General features: G+C 42.7%; 1 protein-coding gene and 1 non-coding gene across 2 annotated transcripts in view; one reads left to right on the top strand and one right to left on the bottom strand.

Annotated features, from left to right (window-relative positions):
• The window catches only part of ARL8B (ARF like GTPase 8B), a 33,654-nt gene extending 8,396 nt beyond the window's left edge, over positions 1-25,258 (bottom strand). The window contains exons 1-4 of the mRNA XM_073351186.1: positions 24,972-25,258; positions 4,897-4,977; positions 1,474-1,547; positions 896-989 (exon numbers count right to left, since the gene is read on the bottom strand). Of these exons, the coding sequence (XP_073207287.1) occupies positions 896-989; positions 1,474-1,547; positions 4,897-4,977; positions 24,972-25,229 (507 nt within the window). The 5' untranslated portion in view covers positions 25,230-25,258. The remainder of the gene's footprint in view (positions 1-895; positions 990-1,473; positions 1,548-4,896; positions 4,978-24,971) is intronic.
• On the top strand, positions 21,234-21,336 carry LOC140915416 (U6 spliceosomal RNA). Its single transcript, XR_012160152.1, has one exon. It is a non-coding gene; the product is annotated as a U6 spliceosomal RNA (small nuclear RNA).
• Positions 25,259-27,361: the final 2,103 nt, after the last annotated feature.

Here is a 27,361-nt window from a genome sequence, read left to right as displayed (position 1 = left end):
AATTCTTTTAAGAACCTGATTGCTTTTTCATTGTTCTTAAGATCCAAGGGTTTGGGTCTGTGTTCACCTATGCAAATGGGTGAGGATTTTTATCAAGCCTTCCCCAGGAAAGGGGGTGTAGGGTTTGGGGAGGATTTTTTTTTGGGGGGGGGGGGGGAGAATGACATTTCCCCGTTATATAATTTTTTAGACGCTTGGTGATGGCAGCAATAAAGTCCAAGGGCAAAAAGGTAAAAAATATTTTGTACCTTGGGGAAGTTTTAACCTAAGCTGGTAAAAATAAGCTTAGGGGGTTTTTCATGCAGGTCCCCACATCTGTACCCGAGAGTTCAGGGTGGGGAAGGAATCTTGACAGAGGCCTAGGGCCCTTGGCATAAGCTGGCACCTAGTCTGCCAGCATCACATTATGAAACAATTACAGCCAGTATTTGATGGGAACCACATCCTGAAATAAATTTTTCCTAAACCCCCTCTTCTGGTATTCAAACAATCCCCCAACCTTGCCACGTTCATCATCAGAAGCAAGCACCCCACAGACCAGGACACACCAACTCAAAGCAGACCCTGGCAGAATAGATGCAAAATCTGTAGACATATCTCCCCTGCTACCATCATGAATACCCACCTTTCAAAATTCCTGGGTCTACACAAGTGGTGTACCTCATCCAGTGCATTAAATGCCCCAACAACTATGTTAACCCTTCTGCTTAACAATCTGTCCCAACATGTATTTATTTCAGATTCTCTGCTTTCTTCCTCAGACCTGAAGAGCAGCTGGGTAGCTCGAAAGCTTGTAGCTTCCACCAACAGGAGCTGATCCAATAAAAGATATTACCACACCTACCTTTTTGCTGATACCAAGCATGCAATGTGAGAGCCAGAATATACTACTTACAGGGATTCCTTGTAACTGTGGTTTGTCTAGAAGGTTATGTAGCTCATTTCGAGAGGCTTCTATCTTTTCACGATCAGCAGCATCTACCATATATCTTTAAAAAGATATTGTAAATTTAGTTATTCAGTAACTTAAGCAGGTTTATAAGCTTCAGAAACTAGATGTACTAGCACATGTACTGAGTTTCAGGACTATCTGTTTGAACAAATTTACAAGTCTTGCAGAGGGGGCAACTGTCCCAAATACTAGTCAGCCAAGTAGAGCTTGATAAACTCTCCCATTTAAAATGTACTTGGAGTTGAGGCAGTCAAGCTACAGACTGTCTCACAAAGGTCGTGCAGATGATTTCAGATGTCAAGAAGTTAATATATTAGATCAGAAGTTACATAAACAATAGCTAAAAAGAAATCAAGCCTTAGTTCTTCCCAACACCATTCAAAAGCTAGTTTAGAGGGGCTACAACCGAATTCTGAAGTAAAACAGAACACTAGTTTGCAAATTGAAGGCTTATTTCTCAGCTGCAAAGAAGAAGAAAAATCTACAGCTGATGAGAGCAGCCTGACACAGTCTTTACTTACACAATAGCATTAACGCCTCTGCAATATCGCTCCCACATGCTTCGGAATCGTGGCTGCCCTCCTATATCCCAGATCTTAAAGGAAAAGCAAGTTTAGCAAGGCACTAGGTTAAGTCTAAATTTAAACATCACAAAGCACAGTATAAAAGAACTATTAACAGGTGAAGTGAAGTGCTTGAAAGTATTTGATCCTTATGTCTTCTCAGTAGTTTTCACACAAAGGCTATTTCCACTATAATGGTATGGTTCTAGTCAGCAGGGTCATCTATCCACACTCTCCCCTACTTTAAGACATTAAGTAAAAATATAGATGCTTGTATCTGAAAGCTTGACACCTAAAAAATTCACAGAAGTTACAGAACTTCTGTATTACCCAGCACACAGCAAAACAAGAAGATGCATGTCGTTCTAAAACAAAGACAGCGTAAGAGTATGCAACTTTGCACTCAGCATACACGCTGAAGTCAGCTATTTGCATGGAGCGTCTCACTGGAGGACTGACAAAAGGAACTCTGGCACATCAAGGGGAAAGGTTATGTTTAACTTGCGCCTCCAGAGAAAGTCTCTTTACAGCAGAATATGTAGGAAAAAGTCCTACACTTAAACTCAAACTCAAGTTATTGAACTTTACAAATCTACAGAGCAGTTTACAAGAATTTCACAGCATGATCCAGTTAAAAGTTACCTATTTATTAGACCCTTGAACAATGCAGACTGAAAACTGAGGTAACAATAGTTTTGTTGTGTTATTTCACTGCAGGTTTCCATAGTTGAGAATTTCTGATTAAGCAGAATGCAGCAATATTTGTGCGCTAGCCTATTAGGGCAAGTGCCTGTAAATGTAACAATATTAATACAAGAAGTTGAAGAACCTCAAGTCATCCATATTTCAAATGAGTGTTGGGTTCTACACCACATATACCAGTGGTGGGCAACCTGAGGCCCAACAGGGTAATCTGCTGGCAGACTGCCAGGCAGTTTACATTTGCACAGCTGCCCAGAGCTCCTAGTGGCCACAGTTTGCCATTCCTAGCCAACAGGAGCTGGGGGAAGTGGTGTGGGCCACAGGGACGTGCTTGCCGCCGCTTTCTCCAGCTCCCATTGGCCAAGAATGGCAAACTGCGGCCACTGGGAGCTGCGGGCGGCTGTGCAAATGTAAACAAACTGTCTGGCCGTCTGCCAGTGGATTACCCTGATGGGCAGTGTGCAGCCCAGAGGCTGCAGGTTGCCCACCACTCATGTATACCTTCAAACAGGGGCCACTTCATCCATGAATCTGTACAATGATGATCGCATAAATCTGAGGGCAAAACTGGGCTTTGCAATAGAGTGTTCTGATTTAAGGTTAACTCTTGCATTTCCTGAATTAGTTTTAAGGTGTCATGGTAGTGTATCAATGCCAGAAAACAGACCTGTTAAGTTCACTTCTTGCAGTATAAGCAGCCAGCATAACTTGTGGTATGAGGTTGTGGATCATTTGAACAATTAGCTGCAATTGAAAAAACCTGCTTTGAAGTTTCTTAAGAAATTGGGGCACATGGAAGAGTCAGAGCACCAAAAAGGAGAGTGGAAGGCTAAGTCAGGATTGTAAATCAGAATGTATTAAGTGTAGTCAGTCAGTTGTCAGTGAGGGGGTTTTTTGATCCAAAAGATACTAGCTAGAATACCTTTGTGGGTACTGTATGTTTCTGCAATAAGCTAAGTGTACATAGGAAGGGTCATAAGCCACACACTGTTATGGGGGGAAAATATATATATATATATTTATTTCAGCCCTATACTACATACTTGGTGTTTTTGGGGGTTGAGGAAATGGGATCAGGACATTATATTAAGGCGCGCAGAAGCCCCGACCCTCTGAAAGCTGGGAGCCATGTTAATCCAAGTGAGTCTAGTATTCTTGGATTTCTGCTCCACTGGCAGAATTGACAACTTACTATAAGGTAATTTCAGAGCTTCTAATTAGTTGACAGTGTGTTTCCTGTACAGTGCTGTAGATGAACAGCAGACTTTACAATTTGTTAATTATGTAAAAGCAACATCCTTGCCCAAAACTAGAAGTCATTTTAATTTTTAAAGTTACAGCTTTACTCTAGGTACCATAGCAGTGGCATGGGTAAGGGAAGTGGGAAAGGTTGTAGACAAATATTTATTAAGTTTGGGAAGTCCCACTGGACACAAGTCATGAGCAGAGAGCCTGAATACATAAATGAATTGTATGGCCCATATGTTATCTGGAGTCACAGCTTTTGATGTAACCATAGCCTTTCATAATAAGTATCTTGATGCTGTTATCTGTAAATGGGAGGACTAGGGCAGATCAGAATTCTGTCAGTTCTAGATGGTATCCAGCAAAAACAGTAGCGACCCTCAGGAGTGTGGATAATAACTTTAAAAAAAAAAAGGCGAGAGCCACATATGCCATAGTATTCTAGATGCAAGACAACAGAAACATAGCAGCAGCATAGCGGGGCACTCATCATGCCACTTCGGATAGGGAGAAGGGAGATCTAGACCAGTCTGTCATATGGAGCATTCTGAGTAACTTTTCCGTGGTATAATTTTCCTTGAAATTGGATAAGTCGTCCATTTTCTGCTAGCTTGAGAACCCATTATGCTACTGTTCCCAAGTGTGAAGATTCAAGGGACTTCTCCCTTCCTTTGCCCATTTGAGGAGCTAGTGCCATTTTTTGTTCATAATCCCAAATTCCTGTCTCAGAAGGGAATAAACTGAAATTTGATTCCTATTCGACACAAGAGATTATTTAAGCTCCCATTTTAAACTTGGTTTTCCAGAGAACGAAGAGGTTCTGTTGTTTAGCCTGTACGTTTCTGGTATATTTCTCATTTAATACAGAGTTGAATGCTGCCTGGAGAGAAGCCAGAATTTAATGTTCTTACACAGATAAGAATTTAAGAGTTATTCCTACTGATCCACTGGAAATAGCTGAATATAGTCATAACAGAACATGCCAGTCGAACATTCCATTTTAACACAGAAGGGCTCTTATGCATGAAGAAGTTTAACCAAAGCTTCTGGTTTGATTATTCCATGCATTTTTAAATGCTTCAGGAAGAAAAATTGAATTAGAAATTCCCCTGCTGTGTGTTTGCAACTCAGACAAGCAGCATTATACTAGTGACTAAGAACCGGCAAGCAAAACAGGCTTGTCTTGGTTGTTTGTTTTTTTTTTTGTTTTTTTTTTTTTGGGGGGGGGGGGGGGAGAGAAAGGAGGAGAGAGAAGAGAAGGAAGACACCTGACTGATGGCAAGACAAAACAAAGCTGGACTGATGAAAGGTCAATTTAGCTTTCTCAAGTCAATCTATGGAGTTCATTTCAGACAGTGACCTAATCTGAGAGCATCCCTTTAAAAGCTATTGAACACTTTTGCCCCAATAAGGAGCAAAATGTTCTTGACATACCTTTATCGTCACATTGCCCTTCGTAACTTTCCTCATATTGAAGCCCACTGTAGGAATCATATCTTCACTGAATTGACCTGACTGAATAGAAGAGAGTTTGTATTAGATCTTGTCACAGTAAGCAGAGAATGTTTCAGCACAGAATCATGTATATGCATGATTGACAGGGTTTACAGTACATGGCTATTTAAAAGAAAAATACACAAAAAAACCGTGTCCTCAGTAAGGAGAGGATTTTCTAGTTGAAGTGCCAGGAAACATAGGTGATGCAACTAATTTTTGTATGGAGGCCTATTAATTCTCATTTCCAACCACGATTTCCCTCAGGCCTATCCAGAAATGTTTCATTCGAAATCAAAAAGAATGAATATCTAGTGAGCAAGTACTGTGCATGAAGCTAAACCAGAGGAAAAATGATTTGCTTACGTTAAGCTATGTGAAGTAACTCAATCTCTTGGTTATACAGAGCTCTAAAAGAACAAAGATGCAAGTCCTTCTTGTGATGGAGCTTAGTATTCCAGCTGTGTGCTATGGGAACCTCACTATCACTCTGGAATAGGTATTTTTTCTGAGTCTTACATAGCTTAATTGGGCAACATGTACAGAGGGTGTCAACTCCAGTGGGACTGGCTTTCAACACACACAAAAAAAAGCTATGCTTCAACTCCCTAGGGCAATAAGATGGCAACTGGAAAAACTTGCACAGCCTCTGAGCCTCCTGAGAAACAAAACTGGCATCTCAATTTGCACAAATTTCAACAGTACTCAGAAAAGTGGGAGTGGGGTGTGTCCTGTAGACAGGAAGGTGAGGATTTCAGGGTGACTGAAGGTTTGAGAGAATGTTCATGCTATTGTGCATTACTATTTAGTATTAAAGATTAGTTATAGATCATGGTCTTACAAGATGTATAAACTGGTACTTCCTTTCATAGTAATGGTATGGTTCCTACTTTTATCTGTAGTGTTAGCTTACATTGGCCAAAGGAGGCCTTTTACATGGTACTGGAAACCAGGGGCTTTTTTTTGTGTGTGTGTGGGGGGGGGGGGCCCTAAACAAACAGGTACTGGTAACAATAGTACAGATTTCTCCCAGGCTATTCTGCCTCAACTTTAAGTTTGCCTCTGCAAAAGTAAACGCTTTCTTCCAGACTCAGGTCTCTGCTGAAGTAGTATTGGCTGTAGTAGGTTTGTGAAATGGGTCAGTGTCCACTATAATCAAACTGAATTAGGTGACTCTTGGGACATCTCAGATGTGAGAGCTCTCTCATTACTCTAAGCTATCCCATCTCTCCAACAGCATATTGCCACAAGACAAGACCTTGCACACATCTTTCCATAACCTGACTCATTAAGTAGCTAAACTGTCCTGTAAATTACTTAGGACTTCTGCATAAAGCAGCAGAGTTACAACTGCTTTAAAGACAGGTTTCAATGTAGCAGCCGTGTTAGTCTGTATCCACAAAAAGAAAAGGAGTATTTGTGGCACCTTAGAGACTAACAAATTTATCTGAGCATAAGCTTTCGTGAGCTACAGCTCACTTCACTGGATGCATGTACTCCTTTTCTAACTGCTTTAAACATGGTTCATAAGGTAATATCCAGAGATCATGATCAACTTGTAACATCAGGCCTTGCGCCATTCTATTTCCTGGTTACAAAGTTATGCTCCTTCTACAGTTCAGTTGCCCTTTAACTCTCCACTGCATTTACCCATTACTGAACCAATGAATAAAGGCAACTGGATGCCTCAAATACAGATTTGCATACAAGTCTAGAAACTGATAAATACAGACTGTTCTGTAAATTGATATTTAAACAGAGATTATTGCAAATTCACCTTTGCTCATCTGACTGATTATATATAAAGACTTCTGCAGTTATAAAAGTGTGTTGTATGTTGACTTTACTACTGAACTCTGAAATGCAGAGGAAGAGATCAACCTCTAAAGTAAGATACAGTTTAAGTGACAGATGAATGAGTGGGCAACTTGGGTAAATTTACAGATTCTATTTATACTGCAGGAGGTCTTTTAGGAGTTAAGATATGGCCAGAGAAGCCAATGGCCTTTTTACAGTGTAATTCTGAAGCTATTTTTACTTTAGTTTGTAGATAGTTGTAACTAGCAATTAAAAGTGAACCTAAGAAAATTTTGTCTCTAAGATGCCCTGGCAGTGGAGGTTCAAGTTGCTAATTTTTCAAGCCATTGATAGTTCATGTTTTCATTCTCACTGACAGGGCTTTTGTTGTGTCGGTGGCTTAGAAAAAGGTGAGACTTCACTGACCTACTTACACAGTACCTCAAAACTATAAGAGAAGTTCCATTTCGTTATTCCAGATGCTTCTCACTTGACAGGTTATTTGGTACTTATTTTGTAATACATCAAAAAAATCTTACTAGCCATTCTGCATACTTTGATATCTAGTTTTCAGAGCATCCTCAGCATTTTGCAAAATGTTAGACTCTGAAGGCCTCTCAGTTGAGCACCCAGAAAATTCTACCCGTTTTTTGAAGGTGATGGCCAGGGCTTCAGAAATTTATTCAAGCCATTCAGGTGAACACCTCTGTCCCCCAAAGCCACATTGTGGCCAAGCCACACCACACAGTTCCTTCAAGAACTAAGCAGCTCTACTTTAACATCAACTTGATAACATCTCTAAAAGTACTTGCTTTGTTAGACTGTACCTTTCCCTTTTAGGTTTCAGGCCTACTCCCCACTCTTTCCTATACAGGATTGTGGATGGCTTGTGCGCGTGTAGTGATCTTCTGGTTAAGTTTTTCCTCTTCCTCCCACCCCTTATGACCCTTTCCCCCCCTGCACTGTGCAGTCTGTTTCACTTCTCCCCAGAGATCCCTTTACCCTACTTGCTACTATGTAAAGCAGTGGTCCCCAAACTTTTCAGGGTCATGCCCCTCCTAAGCCATGTCCCCCTCTGCCACCGCAGGAGCAGAGGCCAGAGCTGGGCCACAGCTCTGGGGCGGGGGAACGCAAGAGGGGCATGGACAGGGATAAGGCTGGGGGGCGGAAGCAGAAGCTACAGCCAGGCATGGAGTCACAGCCGGGAGTGGGGGCTGGAGCAGAGCTGGATGGTGCTCCGGCCCCACCCCCATGGGGGCTGACCTGGTCCCTGCCACCCCCAAAAAAAACCAAAAAACCAACAACAACAACTTTGCTCTGGGGGTGTGCCCCACAGTTTTGGGACCTCTGATCTAAAGAGTCTCTAACACCACTACCCACACAGGACAGAATCAGGCCTAATCTTTAGATTAAGGTGTACTCTACCGGTTCACACAACAAGAAGCCAATCACCTAAAAAAAATCTATGAAATACAACTAAGACCTCATTTATTAAGTATATTCAGAATGTGATTGGACGCTTTAAGCAAGGTAAGCAAAAACAGCCTCAATATATTCGTAAAAAGTTGTTTGACAACACATCTGGTGCAGAAAATTTACAAGCAGTAATATTCTGTTTGTCAGGCAAAAGCTGCCTGAAACAGCAATGTCCGTCTTCTCTGAAGGCAGCAAGCAATGTGGTCTTGTGACCATGCACAAGGTTCCTGCTTTTATCCTGATCACTTGGCTTTCAACTTTGCTCAACTCAACTCTTTTTCCTGCTCTTTATGTCATCTGTGCCTTCTTCCAGGCTGCTCCTTACATCTGAAACTCCCTCCCTCAAAAACACAGGTGACCATTTCTCCTTAATATGGCTCACTTCTGTAGAACCTAGCCAAGTTAATCAAATGATCAATTTTGAAGTCATACAGTGCAACGTGTGCAGGGCCCTGTATTTTAGGGGACAATGTATGCAGGTAAATTGATGCATAAATGCCCTTCTAGTAGTACAAACTAAGGTTTCATTTTAAAGAAGCCAAAAGACATTCCATTTCAAAAGAAGACTACTTCAAAAATGTGAAACCAATCCAAAGTTGAAGATATTTGCCAAGTCTACAGGTAGTTAAGCCAACAGCTCATAAAGGTGATGAGTTACATCTAACCATTGAGTGATATTTACAGTTTCACTGCCAACCATTTTAGCACAATCAAGTTCAGGGGATACTCTGATGGCTATAGTGACAGATATTAGGATGGGCAACCAATAACAATAAAGATTGGCTGAGGTGACAAATGAAATTCTAAACCCTAAAAATCAAATTGCTACCAATTTTACCCTTAAACTAAGAGAAAGGAGATAGATCCCCTCCAATAATCAAGAGCTTCATCTATTCCCTATTCAGCTGAAAGCTTTTCATCCTTGCATTCAAGGCTCTGCACAACTCCACCCCATTCCAATACCTCAATTCCTAGAAGCCTTATCCTCCACCCAACCTTCTCATGACTGCTCCCTTAGGCTCTTGCACTCTGTGCTATTTCACGATCCCTTTCATGCTTGGAAAGTTCTAGTTAGTCTCCCTCTCCTCATCCAAGATGCTTCTCAATACATTCCTATTCCATCAAGCATTTCAGCCATTAGACTACACTATCTTTTACTTGTGCCTTTAGGTTGTAGGCTCTTCCAGGTTGTGACTCATTTGTCCAGCACTGTATAGGTAAGCGTACACCAGCAGCACTCTTGAAGTTTCCAAAGGAATTATTATACACTACATGTCACTAGTCTGAGTCTCTAAACCAAAACTAGGGTACAAATTTGTTTTACAGGATAGGACTTGTTTAGGCAAGTCACAAGTATCAGTGCAGGTGATTCATTTCTAACTTGAATTTCAGCATTTTATAAATTTGCCTTACGGGCTACAGAAGGTTGTTTCACTTTAATTCTGAACAACCTTATTTCCTAGCTTTTCCACTACCACCCTTCCCACAAGTTTCACCATCACCCACAGTTACCATCACATCTGGTTAACTGTTAGATTTAAGGATTCTTCTTCAGTCTGCTTAGAATCAATTCTACTATGCAGGACAGAGTAAGATTAGTTATTCTGCTGAAAGTATTTTTGGTTTAAACCAAAGAGAAAGTCATTGTTTTAAACCCTTGTGACACAACATCCCTGGCAACAGTGTCTTCCTACAAAGCAAACCGTTGAAGTATTTCACACTATAGTTGCGCCCTCCAAGGAGCTGCAGAGACTAAGTACTTCTAACCAGCAGAAATGGCTGTTTTGAGTTTATTGCTAAAGATGACAGTTGCAAAATCCAGCATGTAAGGCAGATGTTGAATGAAGTACCATTTTGTCAAGACAGCACTTTAGCAATGAGATTAAATCTTCAGATAGTCCTTACTTTCAGTACAGTTGCTTCTTTACTATGACCATCCAACATCTTGACAGATGAAAGGAAATACCATGAAGTCAGTCAATGGTGTGGGAGAAGAACCCATATGTGAGTGGCAGAACTTCCTACAGTGGGTACAGGTCCACTCACCAGATGGAGGTTGGAGCATACTCTGTGCTTCTTGGCTTGCTTGTGGGCTTCAGCCTGGGCTCTCTAATGGGTCTCCACGATGACTGCACCAGCCTTGGCCAAGCTTCTCCAGACTGAGCGGTTGTGGGCAGCATTCCCACTGACAAATGGGAGAAGGCTGAATTTCTAGAGACCTTGCAGTAGTGGAGCTGTGGCCTACCTGTGTGGTGTGGGTTGTTCTTAAGTTGGCCATACAGCACAGCCTTTGGCAGATGATCTTAAGGCATGCACTTCACATGTCCCCCCAGCGAAGCCTGCAAGCATCCAGCATAGTCTGCTTAGACTGTAGGCTGGTTCTCTGAAGGATCTTGTTAGTGATCCGTTGGTTTTAAGTGTCTCAGAAAAATTAGAGAAGTCAGGGAAGGTGGAAGCTAGTCAATCTCTGCTCCTGCTTGGGGGTACATGACCCAGCTTTCACAGCCATTAAGGAGGGTACTGAGGACACAAGCCTGGTAAGTGGACACCTTTGTGTTCAGGTTAGCAGCTTGTTGTTTCCAGACACATGAGATAACTTTGCCAAAAGCGGTAGAGGCTTTGCATCAACAAATCCCACACCATAGATCACTGGTTCATTTTCCACAGAAGTGGTAGTTTACTTCTATCTAGTGATCCAGTTTCCAAAAGTCTCATCTCACTGAGGATTGCAATATCAACACTTAGTTGATGCAGTTCTCTATCAATTATGGCTGTTTTCTGAAGTTCATGGTCTTTCAGTTCGAGTATGGTTAATGCAGTGTTAACACCCCAACAAGCAATGATTAATTTAGAGCCAGGAAAGAAGAAATCGGATGGGAGCTCTTCTTAGTCCATCTTTTCTAGGGCCTTCCCCAAACTGGGGTAAGCAGGCCACCCCTAAATAGGGCTGCTTGGATATCTGAGCTGCTGCCAATGCCTGGGTCCTTCCCACCAAGACAAGTGACCATCAAGACGATTGGTAGAGATTTGCTGCAACTTCTAGACAAAGCACCACTCCAAGTTGAAGGAAGCACCTGCCTTATTGTGTCAGCAACTGTGCCTTTTCTAAATGGGTGTGGTCTCAGGAGCGTCGATACTGTTGGCCAACAGGATTCTGGCTCATTGCTTTTCTGGGGATATTTTCTTCACCCAGGGAGTTCCACTACCACCTTGGGCACTCTTAGGGCTTCCCAAGGGGAAAAAGGTTTATTGACCGGTGCCTGTCACATTGCTGGTTGCACAGTCTATGCATCCAGTGGCAAATCCTGGAGAAACTGGCTAGACAGTATTGCTACTTTACAGCAAGGTAAAAATAAACTAGCTTTAGTATTTCCATAAATTAAGATTTCATTTCAAGCAATGGTCAGCAACTTTATTTAGCATTAGAACTACTTTGAGGGCAAGTCATGTTGTCCACTCTTCTAGGTACAATATAATGCATCCTATTAACAAGCTACTACAGCCACCCATTAGAATAATATCTGCCTACTGAACAGATGGTACACATATTTAATGCTATAAGCTTATAATATAGAATTGTATAATAAAATCAGCACAGTCATCTTAGGTAAAATTCTGCAACCTTGGAGCATGGAAGAAGTTAAATTCATTGCTAGACAAAAGATTCCATCTGTTTCTAGTGTCTTTTCCCCATTCCCCAGACCCCTCAGAAGGCAATTTTAACAGCTCTTGTACAGATTCCATTTTTCAGTTACAGCTCAGACAGGTGAAAGTCATAAACACCATTCCATTAATTTCTAGCTTCTGAAGAAGCCATCTGCAAGAATTACAGCTTCCTTGATGAACAAAAAGCTCAAAAAACTGCTGACAAATCTTTCTCCAGAGTATCCATTCTACTGGAAGAACGGTAAATAGTTTAGTTCATAGGCCAGGCATTCAGCAGAACAACTCTTGCAGGCTGCCCATCAATGACCTCAACCATTTTTTAGGACCCAGTCCAACAGAATTCTAGTTGTCTGGCTTTAAACATACTTTCATGAATCTATGTAGTCTGAGAAACAACTATTTTGCAGGCAGATGTGGAGTAAGTTAGCACAAAATATGTTGCATTTGGTTGAGGCAACTTTTAAGCCGTCATGAAGAAGTGGAAGGGAAGGCCAGTACCAGCTGCTACAGAAAAAGGTGTAGAAAGCCCTGCAAGAAAGCATTATGAATAGCCTGCCAGGAATTTCTTAGCTACACCTCCTTAGAGGCTGGGTTATGTCACAAAGCTTGCAGGTTTATATGACTCAAGAGTGGAAGCGAGCTGCAGAGCCCTCAACCTCTATCTGTAGCACTGGGATAAAACCAGCCAGGTATGCTGCTTCTTTCCAAGACTTTAAGTACTTTAGAAGCACTAAAAGTTATTCAGCCTGCTTAGTGTCATTCCCACTCCTGCATGGGACAGGATCGCATCAACAAAATATGCCATCTGTAACTCAAATGCCTTTACTTCATATTGAAGTAGAGTGAATTTTGTTTAGTTTAGAGTAGAGAAGTAGTTTTAATTGGCAAGTTCACTTCCTTAACCCATAATACATTGCAGACACCATGTTCTGCTATGTCTGACCTAGGGTTTCAGTCTTGAGGCAGGAGTTTGGCTGCTGCATAATCTGTCAATTATATAGCCTGATGAATGCTGTATCACTTTGAGGACAGCAAGCACAGTATGCTGACTCGAGTCGAATGCTAGTGTTTGTTTTCAGTGCTCATTAATACCACACTCATTAGACATCTTGTACTTCAGTAAGGCCTCCTGAAAGATCACTCTTACTCACTTATAGTAAACATCCAGTTAAACAAGCTTCTCCAAAACAAAAACTACAGTATTCTAGAACAGGTTTTTAACTAAACCAGAACTGAAAGAGAAACATCTACAGAGAGCACGAGAAGTACCCTGCCGTTTCAATTTCTGGCCCGTTCTTGCTGTCTGTGTGGCTCTCAATGAGATACAGAAAAAACAGTTTTCTGATTGGGAACTGGCAAGCAACAAAGACATCAAAAGGAAATTCACATTTTTAGACGTATTGGGGGGTAGCTGTGTTAGTCTGTATCCACAAAAACAATGAGGAGTCCAGTGGCACCTTAAAGGCTAACAGATTTATTTGGGCATAAGCTTTCATACGGCACTGAATTTAGTTGTATGAAGTGGAAATCCATCAACTTCATGAAAAAAACTTGCAGATACATTTTTAGAACAATTTTTTTAAATTTTATTTTCCTGAAAATTGGGACTTTGAGGTACTCCTCACTTCAGCGAGGAAAGTCTGAAGAACGTTTGCTTAACGACTCAGACACTGAAGTTTGGTTTATTCTCTTATTTTATCAGCAACATTAATTGCTATTAGAGATGTGTGTTATTTGCAGGGCTCTTCCAAATTCACAGCCATAAAAACAACACATGAAATCTGATCTTGTGTGCTTTTACTGTATAGCCCCCGATTTCATGGGGGAGACAGGGTCACAGGGTTATTTTAGGAGGGATTGGGGTATTGAGACTCATTTCTTCACAGCTGGGCGGGTGGAGGCCAACAGCAACACAGAAGTAAGATTAGCAATACCATACCATGCCACCCTTACTTCTACACGGCTGCCTTCAGAGCTGGCAGCTCTAAATTAACAGGATACCACACAAACATTAGAAGTCCACCAGGAAATAATTAAATGCATAGATCTGGAGTTTACTTCTCTGGCGCTATATTTTACCTTTCAGAGACCCAATTTTCTTAAAGGAATACTCTAATATTAAGACCCAACACATACTTTTTTGTTTTAGAAAAGGGTTTCAGAACCTATGGCAAAAAAACACCCCAGAACACCCTTTCATCCATTCAAAAAGAAAGTGAAAAATTTAGAGGTAAATATTCCTTGGAAGCATTTACAACCGCATCATTTGATTAGCCTAAAAGAATTAGAGGCTGAAACTAATCAATTTTCATTGTAAAAGCTGAATATGGCACCTGAGCCAAGGGGATTACAATCCCTAATAATAAGGGGACCCTTTAAAATGACTTTAAGATGAAATTTCTTTAAGTGCCAGTTAATAAAAAGGCAGACCACAGAACATAAAGGGGACTGTCAAGGTTCCTTCCCCACTCTGAACTCTAGGGTACAGATGTGGGGACCTGCATGAAAGACCCCCTAATCTTATTCTTACCAGCTTATGTTAAAAACTTCCCCAAGGTACAAACTTTGCCTTGTCCTTGAACCGTATGCTGCCACCACCAAGCGTTTTAAACGAAGAACAGGGAAAGAGCCCACTTGGAGACGTCTTCCCCAAATCTACACCCCCTTTCCTGGGGAAGGCTTGATAAGAATCCTCACCAATTTGTAGAGGTGAACACAGACCCAAACCCTTGGATCTTAACAACAATGAAAAATCAATTAGGTTCTTAAAAGAATTTTAATTAAAGAAAAGGTAAAAATCACTTCTGTAAAATCAGGATGGTAAGTACCTTACAGGGTAATCAGATTCAGAACAGAGAATCCCACTAGGCAAAACCTTAAGTTACAAAAAGGCACAAAAACATTCCATCCAGCACAGTTTATTTTACCAGCCATTACACAAAAGGAAATCTAACGCATTTCTAGCTAGCTTACTTATTAACTTGACAGGAGTTGTAAGGCTGCATTCTTGATCTGTTCCCAGCAAAAGCATCACACAGACAGACCAACCCTTTGTGTCCGTCCCCCCCCTTCCAGATTTGAAAGTATCTTTTCCTCTCATTGGAGATTTTGGGTCAGGTGCCAGCTAGGTTACCTTAGCTTCTTAAGCTTTTACAGGTGAAAGGGTTTTGCCTCTGGCCAGGAGGGATTTTATAGCACTGTATACAGAAAGGTGGTTACCCTTCCCTTTATATTTATGACAGGGACAGAGTAAGAGATGGGATAAATAATACCGGGAAACAGGTGTTCTAACTGGCTCTCACGTTAATAGGCAAAGTACACCTTCAAAATAAAGGACAATTTAAATTACCTCCCAGACACATTCAGTGCATCAAACCAGATTAGGCCACTCATATACATTATTTTCCAGGAAGAGTTGTGGGCAGGACAGAGTCCTGAAACTTTCATAATGTTGGAGTAAAAAGACTTGAGCAAATTTTAGACTCTTCTTTTTGCCTGATTTTCTGATTAGCTAAATGGGTTGTGTTATGAAGACATGCTTGTGGGTGGAACAAAATGCAGATGCAACATCTGAGGTACCACTGTAACATGCACTACTGACAACCATCTAACTTTATTCTTTCCCCAAACTTATTACAACTAAAGGGTGCTGGGCCTTAGATCTGAACTGTACCAGACACAAGTTCAGAGTTCTATTAACTTGTATATCTCCAGCCACCCAGCTCTGTAGGCAGTACAGAAGCAAGCGTTGCAATACCACGATCCCCCACTAAAATAACCCTGTGACCCCCTGCATCTCCCTTTTGGGTCAGGACCCCCAATTTGAGAAACTCTGGTCTCCCTCATGAAATTGAGGGTACAGGGTAAAAGTACACAAGATCAGTAGTTAAGCCAGCAGCGGCATAGAAATAAGATTAGGAATACCATACTATGCCACCCGTACTTTGGCACTGCTGCTTTCAGAGCTGGGCAGCTGGAGAGTGGCGGCTGCCGACTGAGGGCCCAGCTCTGCAGGCAGCAGTGCCCAAGTAAGGGTGGCAATGCCATACCATGCCCTCTTATCTTTACTTCTGCACTGCTGCTGGCGGCAGCTCTGCCAAATCAGAGCTGGGATCCTGGCCAGCAGTCACTGCTCTCCAGCTACCCAACTCTGAAAGCAGTGCCACCATCCGCAGCAGCACAGAAGTAAGGGTAGCAGTACCACCACCACCCACCCACTATAACCCCCCGCCCCCCAACTCCTACAATTACAACACCGTGACATTTCAGAGTTAAATAGCTGAAATAATGAAATTTACTATTTTAAAAATCTTATGACCATGAAATTGACCTAAATGGACCGTGAATTTGTAATACCACTATAGTACTTTTACACTTGAGAGTTCCACAGGTAGTAAAGTTTAATCTTACCTACTTTGTTTAAAGTGGGATAGTTACAAGTCACTGTTGTAATGAATGAATTTAAGCCAACAACTAACAGGTCTCATTTTAACACAAAGTCACAGTTATAAAAAGCTTGTATGCATGCAGTTTGGGAACCGCTCTCTTCAACTCTTTCTTACAATGTCCTTGGACCACAGGATATTCTTTATTAAGAATGTTATACCTGAGATATCTGAACATAAACTATTTAGACATTTGCCTAATACAAGCCTTGCTGGCAACACTAGGTTCTTGCCCAATATTTACTATACAGATCTTAGTCCAAAAGAAATGCTTCATGTTCAGTTGTATTTGAGACACTGCATGTGTCTCAAATACCGGCAGCCGGTATCAAGTGGAGTGCCCCAAGGGTCGGTCCTGGGGCCGGTTTTATTCAATATCTTCATAAATGATCTGGAGGATGGTGTGGATTGCACTCTCAGCAAATTTGCGGATGATACTAAACTGGGAGGAGTGGTAGATACGCTGGAGCGGAGGGATAGGATACAGAAGGACCTAGACCAATTGGAAGATTGGGCCAAAAGGAATCTGATGAGGTTCAATAAGGATAAGTGCAGGGTCCTGCACTTAGGACGGAAGAACCCAATGCACAGCTACAGACTAGGGCCCGAATGGCTAGGCAGCAGTTCTGCGGAAAAGGACCTAGGGGTGACAGTGGACGAGAAGCTGGATATGAGTCAGCAGTGTGCCCTTGTTGCCAAGAAGGCCAATGGCATTTTGGGATGTATAAGTAGGGGCATAGCGAGCAGATCGAGGGACGTGATCGTTCCCCTCTATTCGACATTGGTGAGGCCTCATCTGGGAGTACTGTGTCCAGTTTTGGGCCCCACACTTCAAGAAGGATGTGGATAAATTGGAGAGAGTCCAGCGAAGGGCAACAAAAATGATTAGGGGACTGGAACACATGAGTTATGAGGAGAGGCTGAGGGAGCTGGGATTGTTTAGCCTGCAGAAGAGAAGAATGAGGGGGGATTTGATAGCTGCTTTCAACTACCTGAAAGGGGGTTCCAAAGAGGATGGCTCTAGACTGTTCTCAATGGTAGCAGATGACAGAATGAGGAGTAATGGTCTCAAGTTGCAGTGGGGGAGGTTTAGATTGGATATTCGGAAAAAACTTTTTCACTAAGAGGGTGGTGAAACACTGGAATGCGTTACCTAGGGAGGTGGTAGAATCTCCTTCCTTAGAGGTTTTTAAGGTCAGGCTTGACAAAGCCCTGGCTGGGATGATTTAACTGGGAATTGGTCCTGCTTTGAGCAGGGGGTTGGACTAGATGACCTTCTGGGGTCCCTTCCAACCCTGATATTCTATGATTCTATGTGTAAAGCAAGCTGCTTACTGAACACTTCCATCTCCAGTTGAAGTGTTGCAAGCCTCCACAATATGCAGAGTGGTGTAGCTACAGAATGATAGGCAGCAGACTGCAGTCAGAACACTGGCTTCCTGTTAGCTGTGCTGGCGTTTTGTCTGAAGACCAGTTTGGTATGTAAAGTGAAACTCCAACATATGATCTTAATGGTTAGAACTCTAGAGCTGCTACTCCTTGCATCTGCATCAACAATTCATTTCAATTTTCAGCATGGGATCTGTATTAGACGCAATAGACAAAATAAAGTTGATCTACAATATTTGTGTTCAAGTTTGAAGCAATGTTTCTTTGCCACAGTCAATCTTCAAACATTTTTACTGTACATTATGAACTATTGAAACTTAAATCAATAGATCTCTAATGGTAATGCCATTACACAGTTTATCATAGCCTTTTTAAAGTAACCCAAATATAAGTTTAAGTACTACTAATTGGAATAAATTTAAAGAAATCCTGAATGCCTGACAAGTATCAGCTAATAGACTTAGTGACAGTATGCACAAGACCTACATTTCAGATATTTGGATATGTTACTGTAGCTGCCACATGCTTAAGTGCGTAAGTTTGCTTCAAGTCTGGGGAACAGTTGGTTCTGAAGTGAAACTACTACACTGTTCAGACTCTGAAGGAAGGTTAACATTAGGCCAATGCTAAGACCGTTTTTTCCCTGCTTTGGTCATTTTCTGATATTTTAGGACTCAGCCTACAAGTTTCCGCCTCTATTCAAAAGAAAAGAGTACAACCCCCTCCCCAGCAAACACTTGACAGGTGAGCTTTACCCCAAGCCCTAGAAATCGCACTTGGCATTGAGGATGAACTGACTTTTACCATTGAGAGAAGGGAGTACAGTGCAGAGATTAGATTTGTGGCTTAATATTTGAGCATTGCTGCAGAGCAGCTCCTTAAAATGAAGGACAGGCAAAAACCTCCACCTTTAGTTTCCCAAGGGATTCAGAAAGTGACACATCACCAAAGCTTTGCCATTGCACAAGACAGATTCTTATCTACTAGTCAGCCCAACTTGCTCATGACTTGTCTTCTAGACAAATATAAAGGTATGTCTATGCTGACCTGGAGGCAAGCCTCCTACCCTCGGTCCACAGACTCTGAATTGGGATGGTGGGCTTCAGGGCCCCTGTTCCAGCCCAAACAGGGTCAAAACATAGTCTACCCTGATATTTTTAGTGCCCTAATCCAAACCCTGCTACCACAAATCTGTGAACCCAGGCCAGGAGACTCACTCCCCAATACAGAACCCTATGAGGATATAACTTTATAGCTCAATTACCTTTACGATGCCATGCACATGCATATCCAATATGGATCATCCTGAGATGGTTTATCTGTCCCTCTCAGCACAACTGGGCTTGAACATCCTTCCTCTGGGGAAAAATTCTACCAGTATTTTTATTACAGTAGCATCTAGAGGTTCCAAATAAGGATCAGGGGACACTGTGCTAGGTACCACACAAACCCAGAAGAGAAAAATAATCCCTGCCCTAAGGAGTTTACAGTCTGTTAGTTCATCCATTTTAGAAATGGAATTTAATGTACTGTAAAATGCAGTTTCACGTTGCAGACACTGTAAGTGAATGTATATATTGAAAAATAAATCAGTCATTTATAGAATGTTTGCAGAGGTACCCTTGATATAAATGGGAGGAGAAATTTATGAGTGTGATTGTATGATGCGGTTGCTTATGATGGTAGTGGGCAGGGCTCAGCAGTCCTGAGGCTCACTTCTGGTTTATATCTTCTGTTCCTGAAGCGTAAGCTTTTAGAGTTTCAGCTGGCCACCTGCAGGGTTCAGGAAGCAATTCTTCCCATGCAAATATATTCTGGTTGTTTTGTTTCATCTCCTCACTGACACATCAGGGAGGGCCATGGCTTGAGATTGGACACCAGATGGGGCAGGCCATCTCAGGTGGGACTAAGCATTCTCCCTCAGGTACTTGGCTAGCTGGTTCTTGCTCACATGCTCAGGGTCTAATTTATCACTATGTGGGGTAAGGAAGAAATGTTCCTCATGTCAGATTGCAGTGACCGTAGGGGATTTTCACCTCCTGCGCAGCATGTGGATGTGGATCACTTACCAGGATTATCTTGGTGTCTTTCACTTAATCATTTCCCTGCCATGATGGTGGCCTGAGGCACTAGTGCAGGGGTTCGCAGGACAAATTTTTTGATGGCCTCAGAATGCCGCCACCAACTCTTGCTGGTGGCTGCTCTCACACTTTTTCCTAAAATACTTAATTAGCTTTAGGAAAACCAAATAAATATGCACATATACATATCCAAATCATTGTAAATTTATTTATTGATAGCTAGTAAGTCTGTTGTGAAAAGTGATATTAAACACATAGGTCCAGAAACTGAAACCTCAAAATTTTCATTAAAGGAACACTGTCTTATAAATTTAAAACCCTCTTACAAACATAAATGTTGGTCTTAATGTCTTATTATAGGTTTAGACTTTTTTAAAGTTCAGTTTAAAATTTCTCCATAATGCTGCTGTATTTTGGATGCAACACAAAAGAAGAAGAATGGGTCACTCTGTTTAATAGTCTTCATTCCACTTTGACACAGTTGAAACAGTATGAGTGAAAGGGTTTTTTTTAATGTCTGGTTAACAGTGCATTTTAAAGGTATATTATTAGTGCAGTTTAAAGTGTTAGATTTTAGAGGAGTACATGCTTTCATTAACAGTTGATTACTATTAAGCGAGGGGACCAGAACATTTGGCAAATATGTTTGGTATTAACAAGCTGGATCATATATCAGGCAGCCAGGCATCAGATAGAGTTTTACAATAAAAATCAGTCAAATATAATGTATGAAGTGGCTTTCAGAAGCTGAAGTTCAAATGTAGAACCAATTTACCAAAACTAGTTCAAAACTTTTAGGCTTTGTGCAACAAGAATCTATCAGCTCACTTGAAATATTTGTGTTTCAATTGTGTTACATGATGAAGGAGATTGGTTGCCCACTCGGTTATAGAAAGAATATGACTTGCAGCTTTCAGACAGTATGCCTGATGAAAGACTGTTGACAAACACACACTTGCTGCAGAGATGCAGGTCAGCAGAAGTTACTTAGTGCAAAAGAGGTTTCAGAGTCTATGAACAGGGAACACTAGAAGTCCTCAATTAAAATCCAGGACAAATTCACTTAGATTACATCTGTTTACCTTGCAGCAAAAAATGTTAAATCTAAAAGCCATAGGCCTCTTCACATTCTGGAAAGTATGGCCCATGATGGAATGATATCCTCCCTTGTGAGCAGCTTTACTCATACACAAGGAAAACTATATTCATTATGGTAGTATTTAATTAAAGGGACAGTGACTAAAGTGGAACCTTCAAAGGTGGTGTCTACTTAGCTAGATTTTCTGCCTCACATGGTAGCTAAGTTGAATGGGGGAGGTGGGGGGGGGGGAAGAGGAGAAGGACACACCACTTATCTACAAGAGTTTATAACTAGACTCTACTATAAACAGGTTAAGTAAGTAAATTGGGATTTAACAAGGAAGATCTTTGGCAGCACATATACTAAAATTGGAACAGTACAGAGAAGATTAGCATGGCCCCTGCGCAAGGATGACATGCAAATTCGTGAAGTGTTCCATAAAAAAAAAGGAAGATCTAATAAGCCATGATAGTTAAAGACTAAGTAGTACAGAAGGAAGCTGTTAACTATAGGAAAAGGAGGGACATTTCCATTATTTGGAACAGGACCTATTTTATTTGGTGCACTTTCCAGGTTAAGAGTCATCAGCAGTTGGCATAAGCTGATGAGTAATTGGCATTAAACATTTCACCTGATGAAATCAGATACAAGTCATTACAGGAAACTGCTTGGTATGAGAAACCTTCATGCTGTGTCTACACTATAAAGAGTTGCGAGGGACATGGTTATGACATGATCATTTTTGTAGAGAACATGGAAGACGTGTTCCACACACACCATACAAAATCACTGCACATGTAATCAGTACTAAGACCTTGTATCTATCCTACAAAACTGAAACCACAGATTGCAAGATTCTGCTTGTATTTTAGACCATGGCTTTACCTTAGCATCCCAAAGGAGTCAAGAAAGCTGTCCAAATGCTTCAAACCTATCTACTGCTGACCCATCTCAAACCTGTTACATGTGTGGCACAGCTGCACTACCCAATCAGATAAAGATGGAAACATGCTGCAGTTCTGGCATGGGCCAACTGTTACTGACACACACAGTACTCAAACAGTTTTGCAAGTATATATGTTTTTAATAATAGTGTTCACCCATATAAGTTTCAGTGCTTTAATGCCAAAGACTAAGCAATTGTTAGTAAGATTTACAATCTTTTGATCTTCAAACAGTAGACACGGAGTTCACCCTTCTGCCCCGGAGGATGGAAGAAGTGTTTAGTTAGCATCTCTTCTCCCAGTAAGTGGTACTTCTACTACTTCAGCCAGTTACACACTACATGTTTTCATCCATAGTGAACTCCTAGTATAGTACATTTAGAGTACTAGGTTTTTCATGGGATTGTTCTTTTCCAAAGAATGTGGGAGAGAAAGAACATTACAAGTGTCACTGACCAGCTTGGTAGCCAGAATAGGCTCAAATAAAACTACCAATAAGTAGAGAGAGTCTATTCCCTCTCCTGTCCAGTTGAGACGTACAGGACATTTTGATTCCAATTGTTGCTGGCATCCCACCATTTCCCCCGTTCTTCACCACTAAAGTCAGTCTTGGCTGTAAAAGACTAGAGGCAGCCCCAGATTACTAGTGCTGGCTAAGAACAGACAGAGCTGAGGGCTCTACCTGACAGGCCAGACAGCTCCCGAAGTCAACAAGCTATCAGGGTTGTGAGGTTAATCCTGTTGCTCAAAGTTCGGTTGTTCTGGCCATCTAGAGAGAGGATCCTGAAGCACAGCATTGCAGGGCCTGCCTTAAGTCTGTTCAATAATTTTAAAACCTCTGCTTTCAGAAGGCTGAGCTAGAGAGCTTAATTTTGAGGACCACCACACTACCTTCCCCTAAAAGGGCCTGTTTCCCAAACATTAATAGCTTAGTCCTGCAGATATGCTTAGGCAAGCAGACAGTAGAGGCTTACTTTATAGAGGAAGTGTTACCCAATGACTAGAGTGTCCTTGTTACACTGTATAAGCATGACACCAAGATAGAGTGACTTTCTTGATTAGGCAATACAACTGTCAGAACACGAGAAAGTCAGTTACATTTACTGAGCAAGACCTAAATTCAACATCTACAAGTTGAAAACTTAGTAAATAAAGTTTCCTTTCCAACATGTTAGTCAAATAAAACTTTGATCGGGGTGGCATGTACACAGAGCAAAATATGAACACTGATCTGAGCAGGGCTTACCCTTCACAATCAGTAAACTGCAAACAAGCTTTGAAATGCAACAGGACTGTCCAAGTGCCCAACAGTTGTATTAAGCCTTGCACACATTCAGGGACAGTCTGATCTACGGGACCATGCTATCTGAAAGTCCTAATTTTAAAAAAAAAAAAGCCACCCCCCACACAGCTACAGGACAGTATTGAATACATTAAAATGCTTTTTGGCAGAAAGATGACATAAGTAGTTTCTTAAGTAGCGAGGACTAGCCATGCTTAACAGAACACACAAAATGTAAAATCTGTGCGGCTGTACAAGAATCATACTGTTCCTAGTCTTATGCAGCCAAAAAGTTGGTCTGTCGCTCTAAGGTAAGCTTCTTATCCAACTTACACCCAAGAATTCAGTGCATCAAGTGACTGTCAGGTCCACCCTAGACTAAAACTAGTTTAATGCCTCAGTTTCCCTGTAAGTACCTTGGACTATCAGTTAAGCCCTTTACTGCATGTGAACAAAAACACCAAGTCATATGCATCCTTCTTCAACTGCAGTATTGGGTACCAACAGCAGAGCCAGAGGAAACATATGCAGTTTAGTGGTCCAGACAAGTCGTTCAATTTGTTTCCTGTTCAGTGAGGGTCAAGCTATGCTGTAAGCAGTATTATGGCTGTCAGTGGAGAGTCTGCATACACATGTCAAGCAAACTATGCTACATTTGTTAGTACAGAAAGCACCATTCTGTAGCTATAGTTCTAGTGAGGCCACCTCAACTCATCAGTCTTAGTTTTAAGGAAACAGGTTTCAGAGTGGTAGCCATGTTAGCCTGTAAAACAATGAGGAGTCCTTGTGGCACCTTAGAGACTAACAGAGGTATTTGGGCATAAGCTTTCTTGGGCTAAAACCCTGATGAAGTGGGTTTTAGCCCAAGAAAGCTTATGCCCAAATACCTCTGTTAGTCTCTAAGGTGCCACAAGGACTCCTCATTGTTTTAATGAAAGTGCGTGATGGATCATCAGCTATACAGAGAGAAAGTGATTACAGCCAGTATTTTAGCCCACAAAACTCAATACACAGAATGTAAGTTTTATTCTAGTCAACTGTACTTCTATGTTCCAGTTGCACAGATGCTATGTAGGATACTGTGCCAGGAACTGTAAAATGCAACAAGATCTTCATATTAGAGATTTGAGAGATCAGTAGATTATGGCTAATTACAAACCAAATTAAAGATCAGACAACTGGGTACCTAATCCCGCTCAAAAGGCATACCAACCCCTCATTACTAAATAATGGAGTTACAGTGAGGCCTGGAGGAGCAGCTGGTAGGAAGCAGTTGTCTCCCTACCAGACTGGGTAGATTTCCATTGGCATCAGTGCAGTGCCAGGACTGCTAGCCTGCTGCAACCTCCTGTTTTGAGGGCTGGGTCTTCAGACCTGCCCTAAGATTGCTCAAAGAGATGCCCAAAAATCCACCATTCCCCTATACAGAGCCAAGAATCACCCCCCCCCCCAACTACTACCAGAAACCTCCTCCAGCCATACCCCACGCTGCCTAAAGGCTAGGAGAGGAGAGAGCAGCCTGTCCCAACCCCCCACCCCAACAGCCCCCCACAGAGACAGGCCTGCTTACACCCCCTCCAGCCCAGTGGGGGCCAGGCCAAGGCACTCGGACTCCCTCCTACACCCTCCCCCCCCCCATTACCCCCAGGGCCCAAGGGGAGAGACGCCAAGAGACCTGGATCACGCCTACCCCCGCCCCGCAGTACCCACCCCCCAAGACACAGAGAGCGCGCCCCCCCCCCCCACCCGGCCTAATGGGAGATGGACCAATGGGCCTGGATCACTCCTACCCCCCCGTCCCCCGCGGCGGTTACACCCTCCCCCCGGCGGGAGCGGGCGCGGGCGCGAGCTCACCGCGATGACGTTGACGAAGGTGGTCTTGCCCGAGTACTGCAGCCCCACCAGGGTGAGCTCCATCTCCTCCTTCCAGAAGAGCGAGCGGAACCAGTCCAGCAGCCGGGACAGCAGCGCCAGCATCGCGGCGGCGAAGCGGGCCGAGACCCTCCGGCACGAGCGCGAGCTCCGGCCCCTCGGGGACTGGCGGCGGCGGCGACTCGCGGGCTGCGGCTCCGGCCAAGGCCAACGCTGCCCTGCTCGCCGCGCCGCGGTCATATGACGGCTCCCCACGCCGGCCTGGGGAGCAAGAGCGGCCCGGCCGGCAGCAGCCGCAAACCCAGCCTGCGGCGCCCCCTGCCGGCGAGGTGTCCGCCCGGCGCCCGGGGAGGACTCACTCTCGCGTACCTGCCCTGCCAGCGCCACCCAGCGGCCAACTGGAGGGCTGGGGTTGGGGCAGGGATAGGGACTGGGGCAAGTGCTGGGACTGGGACAAACAAGGTCAAACGTAGGGGCAGGGATAGGGACTGGAGCAGAAATAGGGGGCAAGCATAGGGGCTGGGGCAGGGATATAGGGACTGGGGCTGGTGCACAAATAGGGGTTGGGACACGTGCAAGGTGAGCTGTGCCGTTTCTGCACCCCACTGCCACCCTCTTCCCCTTCTACTCTCACCCTGCTATCCCCCCAAAGCACCCCCAGGCCTCCTCCTCCAATAGCTCTACTGCCCCCATCCCACTCCCTAATACCTCATATTTAGGGTTGGAAGGATTAGATTGGTCAGTCAATTTCACTGTATGTACAACAAATATTTCCATGGATAATAGTGGAAATTTACAGATAGGCAAGGTAAGAAACATGCTGCTTGAGAACTTATGAGAGTTTGGTTTAGGGACATTTACTTTGGGTTTTTGAGTATTAGTGCTTTAATGGCTATAAAGCTTTAACTTTTTGAATCTCACTGGCTCTTGTCATTACATAATTATTGTCTGACACTCCCATTATCTGACAACTGCCCCATAATTTCCCACAATTGTGCAAATTTAAATCAATTTAAAAAAATGTCATGCTGAAAAATGAACATCCATATTAGCAGCTGAAATTCTAAGAATATAAACATTGCATTCCACCTCACCTATTCCAAATGTTCAGAAATTTTGAGTCATCCCCACCTCTCCCCAAAAAATCATGCAACTGGCTTAAAAATCATGAGATTTTGAAAAATAAAATATTAATAGTAGGTTAGTTTTATTTGTCTTCTGCTTTCTGTGCCTTTAGGGTGCACTTGGGTCACATTTTCCAGCTTTTTTCCAGAGTCATTAGGGTTAGAAACTTTTTTTTTTTTTCAAAATGAAAGCTAAGATTTTCACACGGTCACTTGCCTCCAGGAATCAGGGCTTTAAACATAAAATATTGCAAGCTTTATGATAAATCATGAGAATTGGCAACATGGGCCACCGCTTGCTATGCCACACAGCTACCCACCCAATACCCAATACTGCTTCCCCCTATACTGTCCTGGATACCCTGATATTCCGCTGCTTCTGATACCCCATCACCTTCTGATATCCTGTCTACTCTCCACTGCTACCTTGATGCCTTCACTGCTAGCCCTCCACCCTGTAATGACCCCTCTTAAACCTGTCGCACCATTAGCCCTGTGCTGCCCCTGAAACCCCCACTGTCCCACACTGTCCCAATACCTCTATTGCTCCCAACCCCACTGCCCTCTGCTCTCCCACATTGCTCCCTATATCTCCACTTTCCCTTCTCCCATCCCACTGCCCTGTATTACACCCCACTCACACAGTGAACCCTTTGATGCTACCTCTTATATCTGCTGCTCTTATATATTCCCCGCCCTGACTTCCCCTTTCTACCAGCCCCCTGCCTGCTGCAACACCCGAGCCATCCACCCTTTGGAAACAGGTGGCTTATTACACTGAAATGTAGTTACCCTTGGAGCCCTGTGCTAGTGTTTGAGAATGAAAAAGAGAAATTGATCAGCCTGGTTTCCCTCTTCAAAATGAGTGAAGTACATAAAGGAAGCAAATGGTGTCAATGGGGAAAAGTAGATTAACTGTTTAAAGTTAGCAAGGAGTCCGGTGGCACCTTAAAGACTAACAGATTTATTTGGGCATAAGCTTTCATGGGTAAAAAACCACTTCTTCATATGCATGGAGTGAAAATTACAGATGCAGATATTATATAATGACACATAAAGAGAAGGGAGTTACCTCACAAGTGGAGAGCCAGTGCTGACAGGGCCAATTCGATCAGGCTGGATGTAGTCCCTATAATAGATGAGGAGATGTCAATTCCAGGAGCTGCTTTTGTAATGAGCCAGCGACCTCCAGTCCCTATTCTAGCCCAAATTGATGGTGTTAAATTTGCAAATGAATTTTAGTTCTGC

Source organism: Lepidochelys kempii, chromosome 7 (genome assembly GCF_965140265.1).
Source record: "Lepidochelys kempii isolate rLepKem1 chromosome 7, rLepKem1.hap2, whole genome shotgun sequence".
NCBI classification, from domain to species: Eukaryota; Metazoa; Chordata; order Testudines; family Cheloniidae; genus Lepidochelys; species Lepidochelys kempii.
This window is presented reverse-complemented; position numbering and strand designations above follow the sequence as displayed.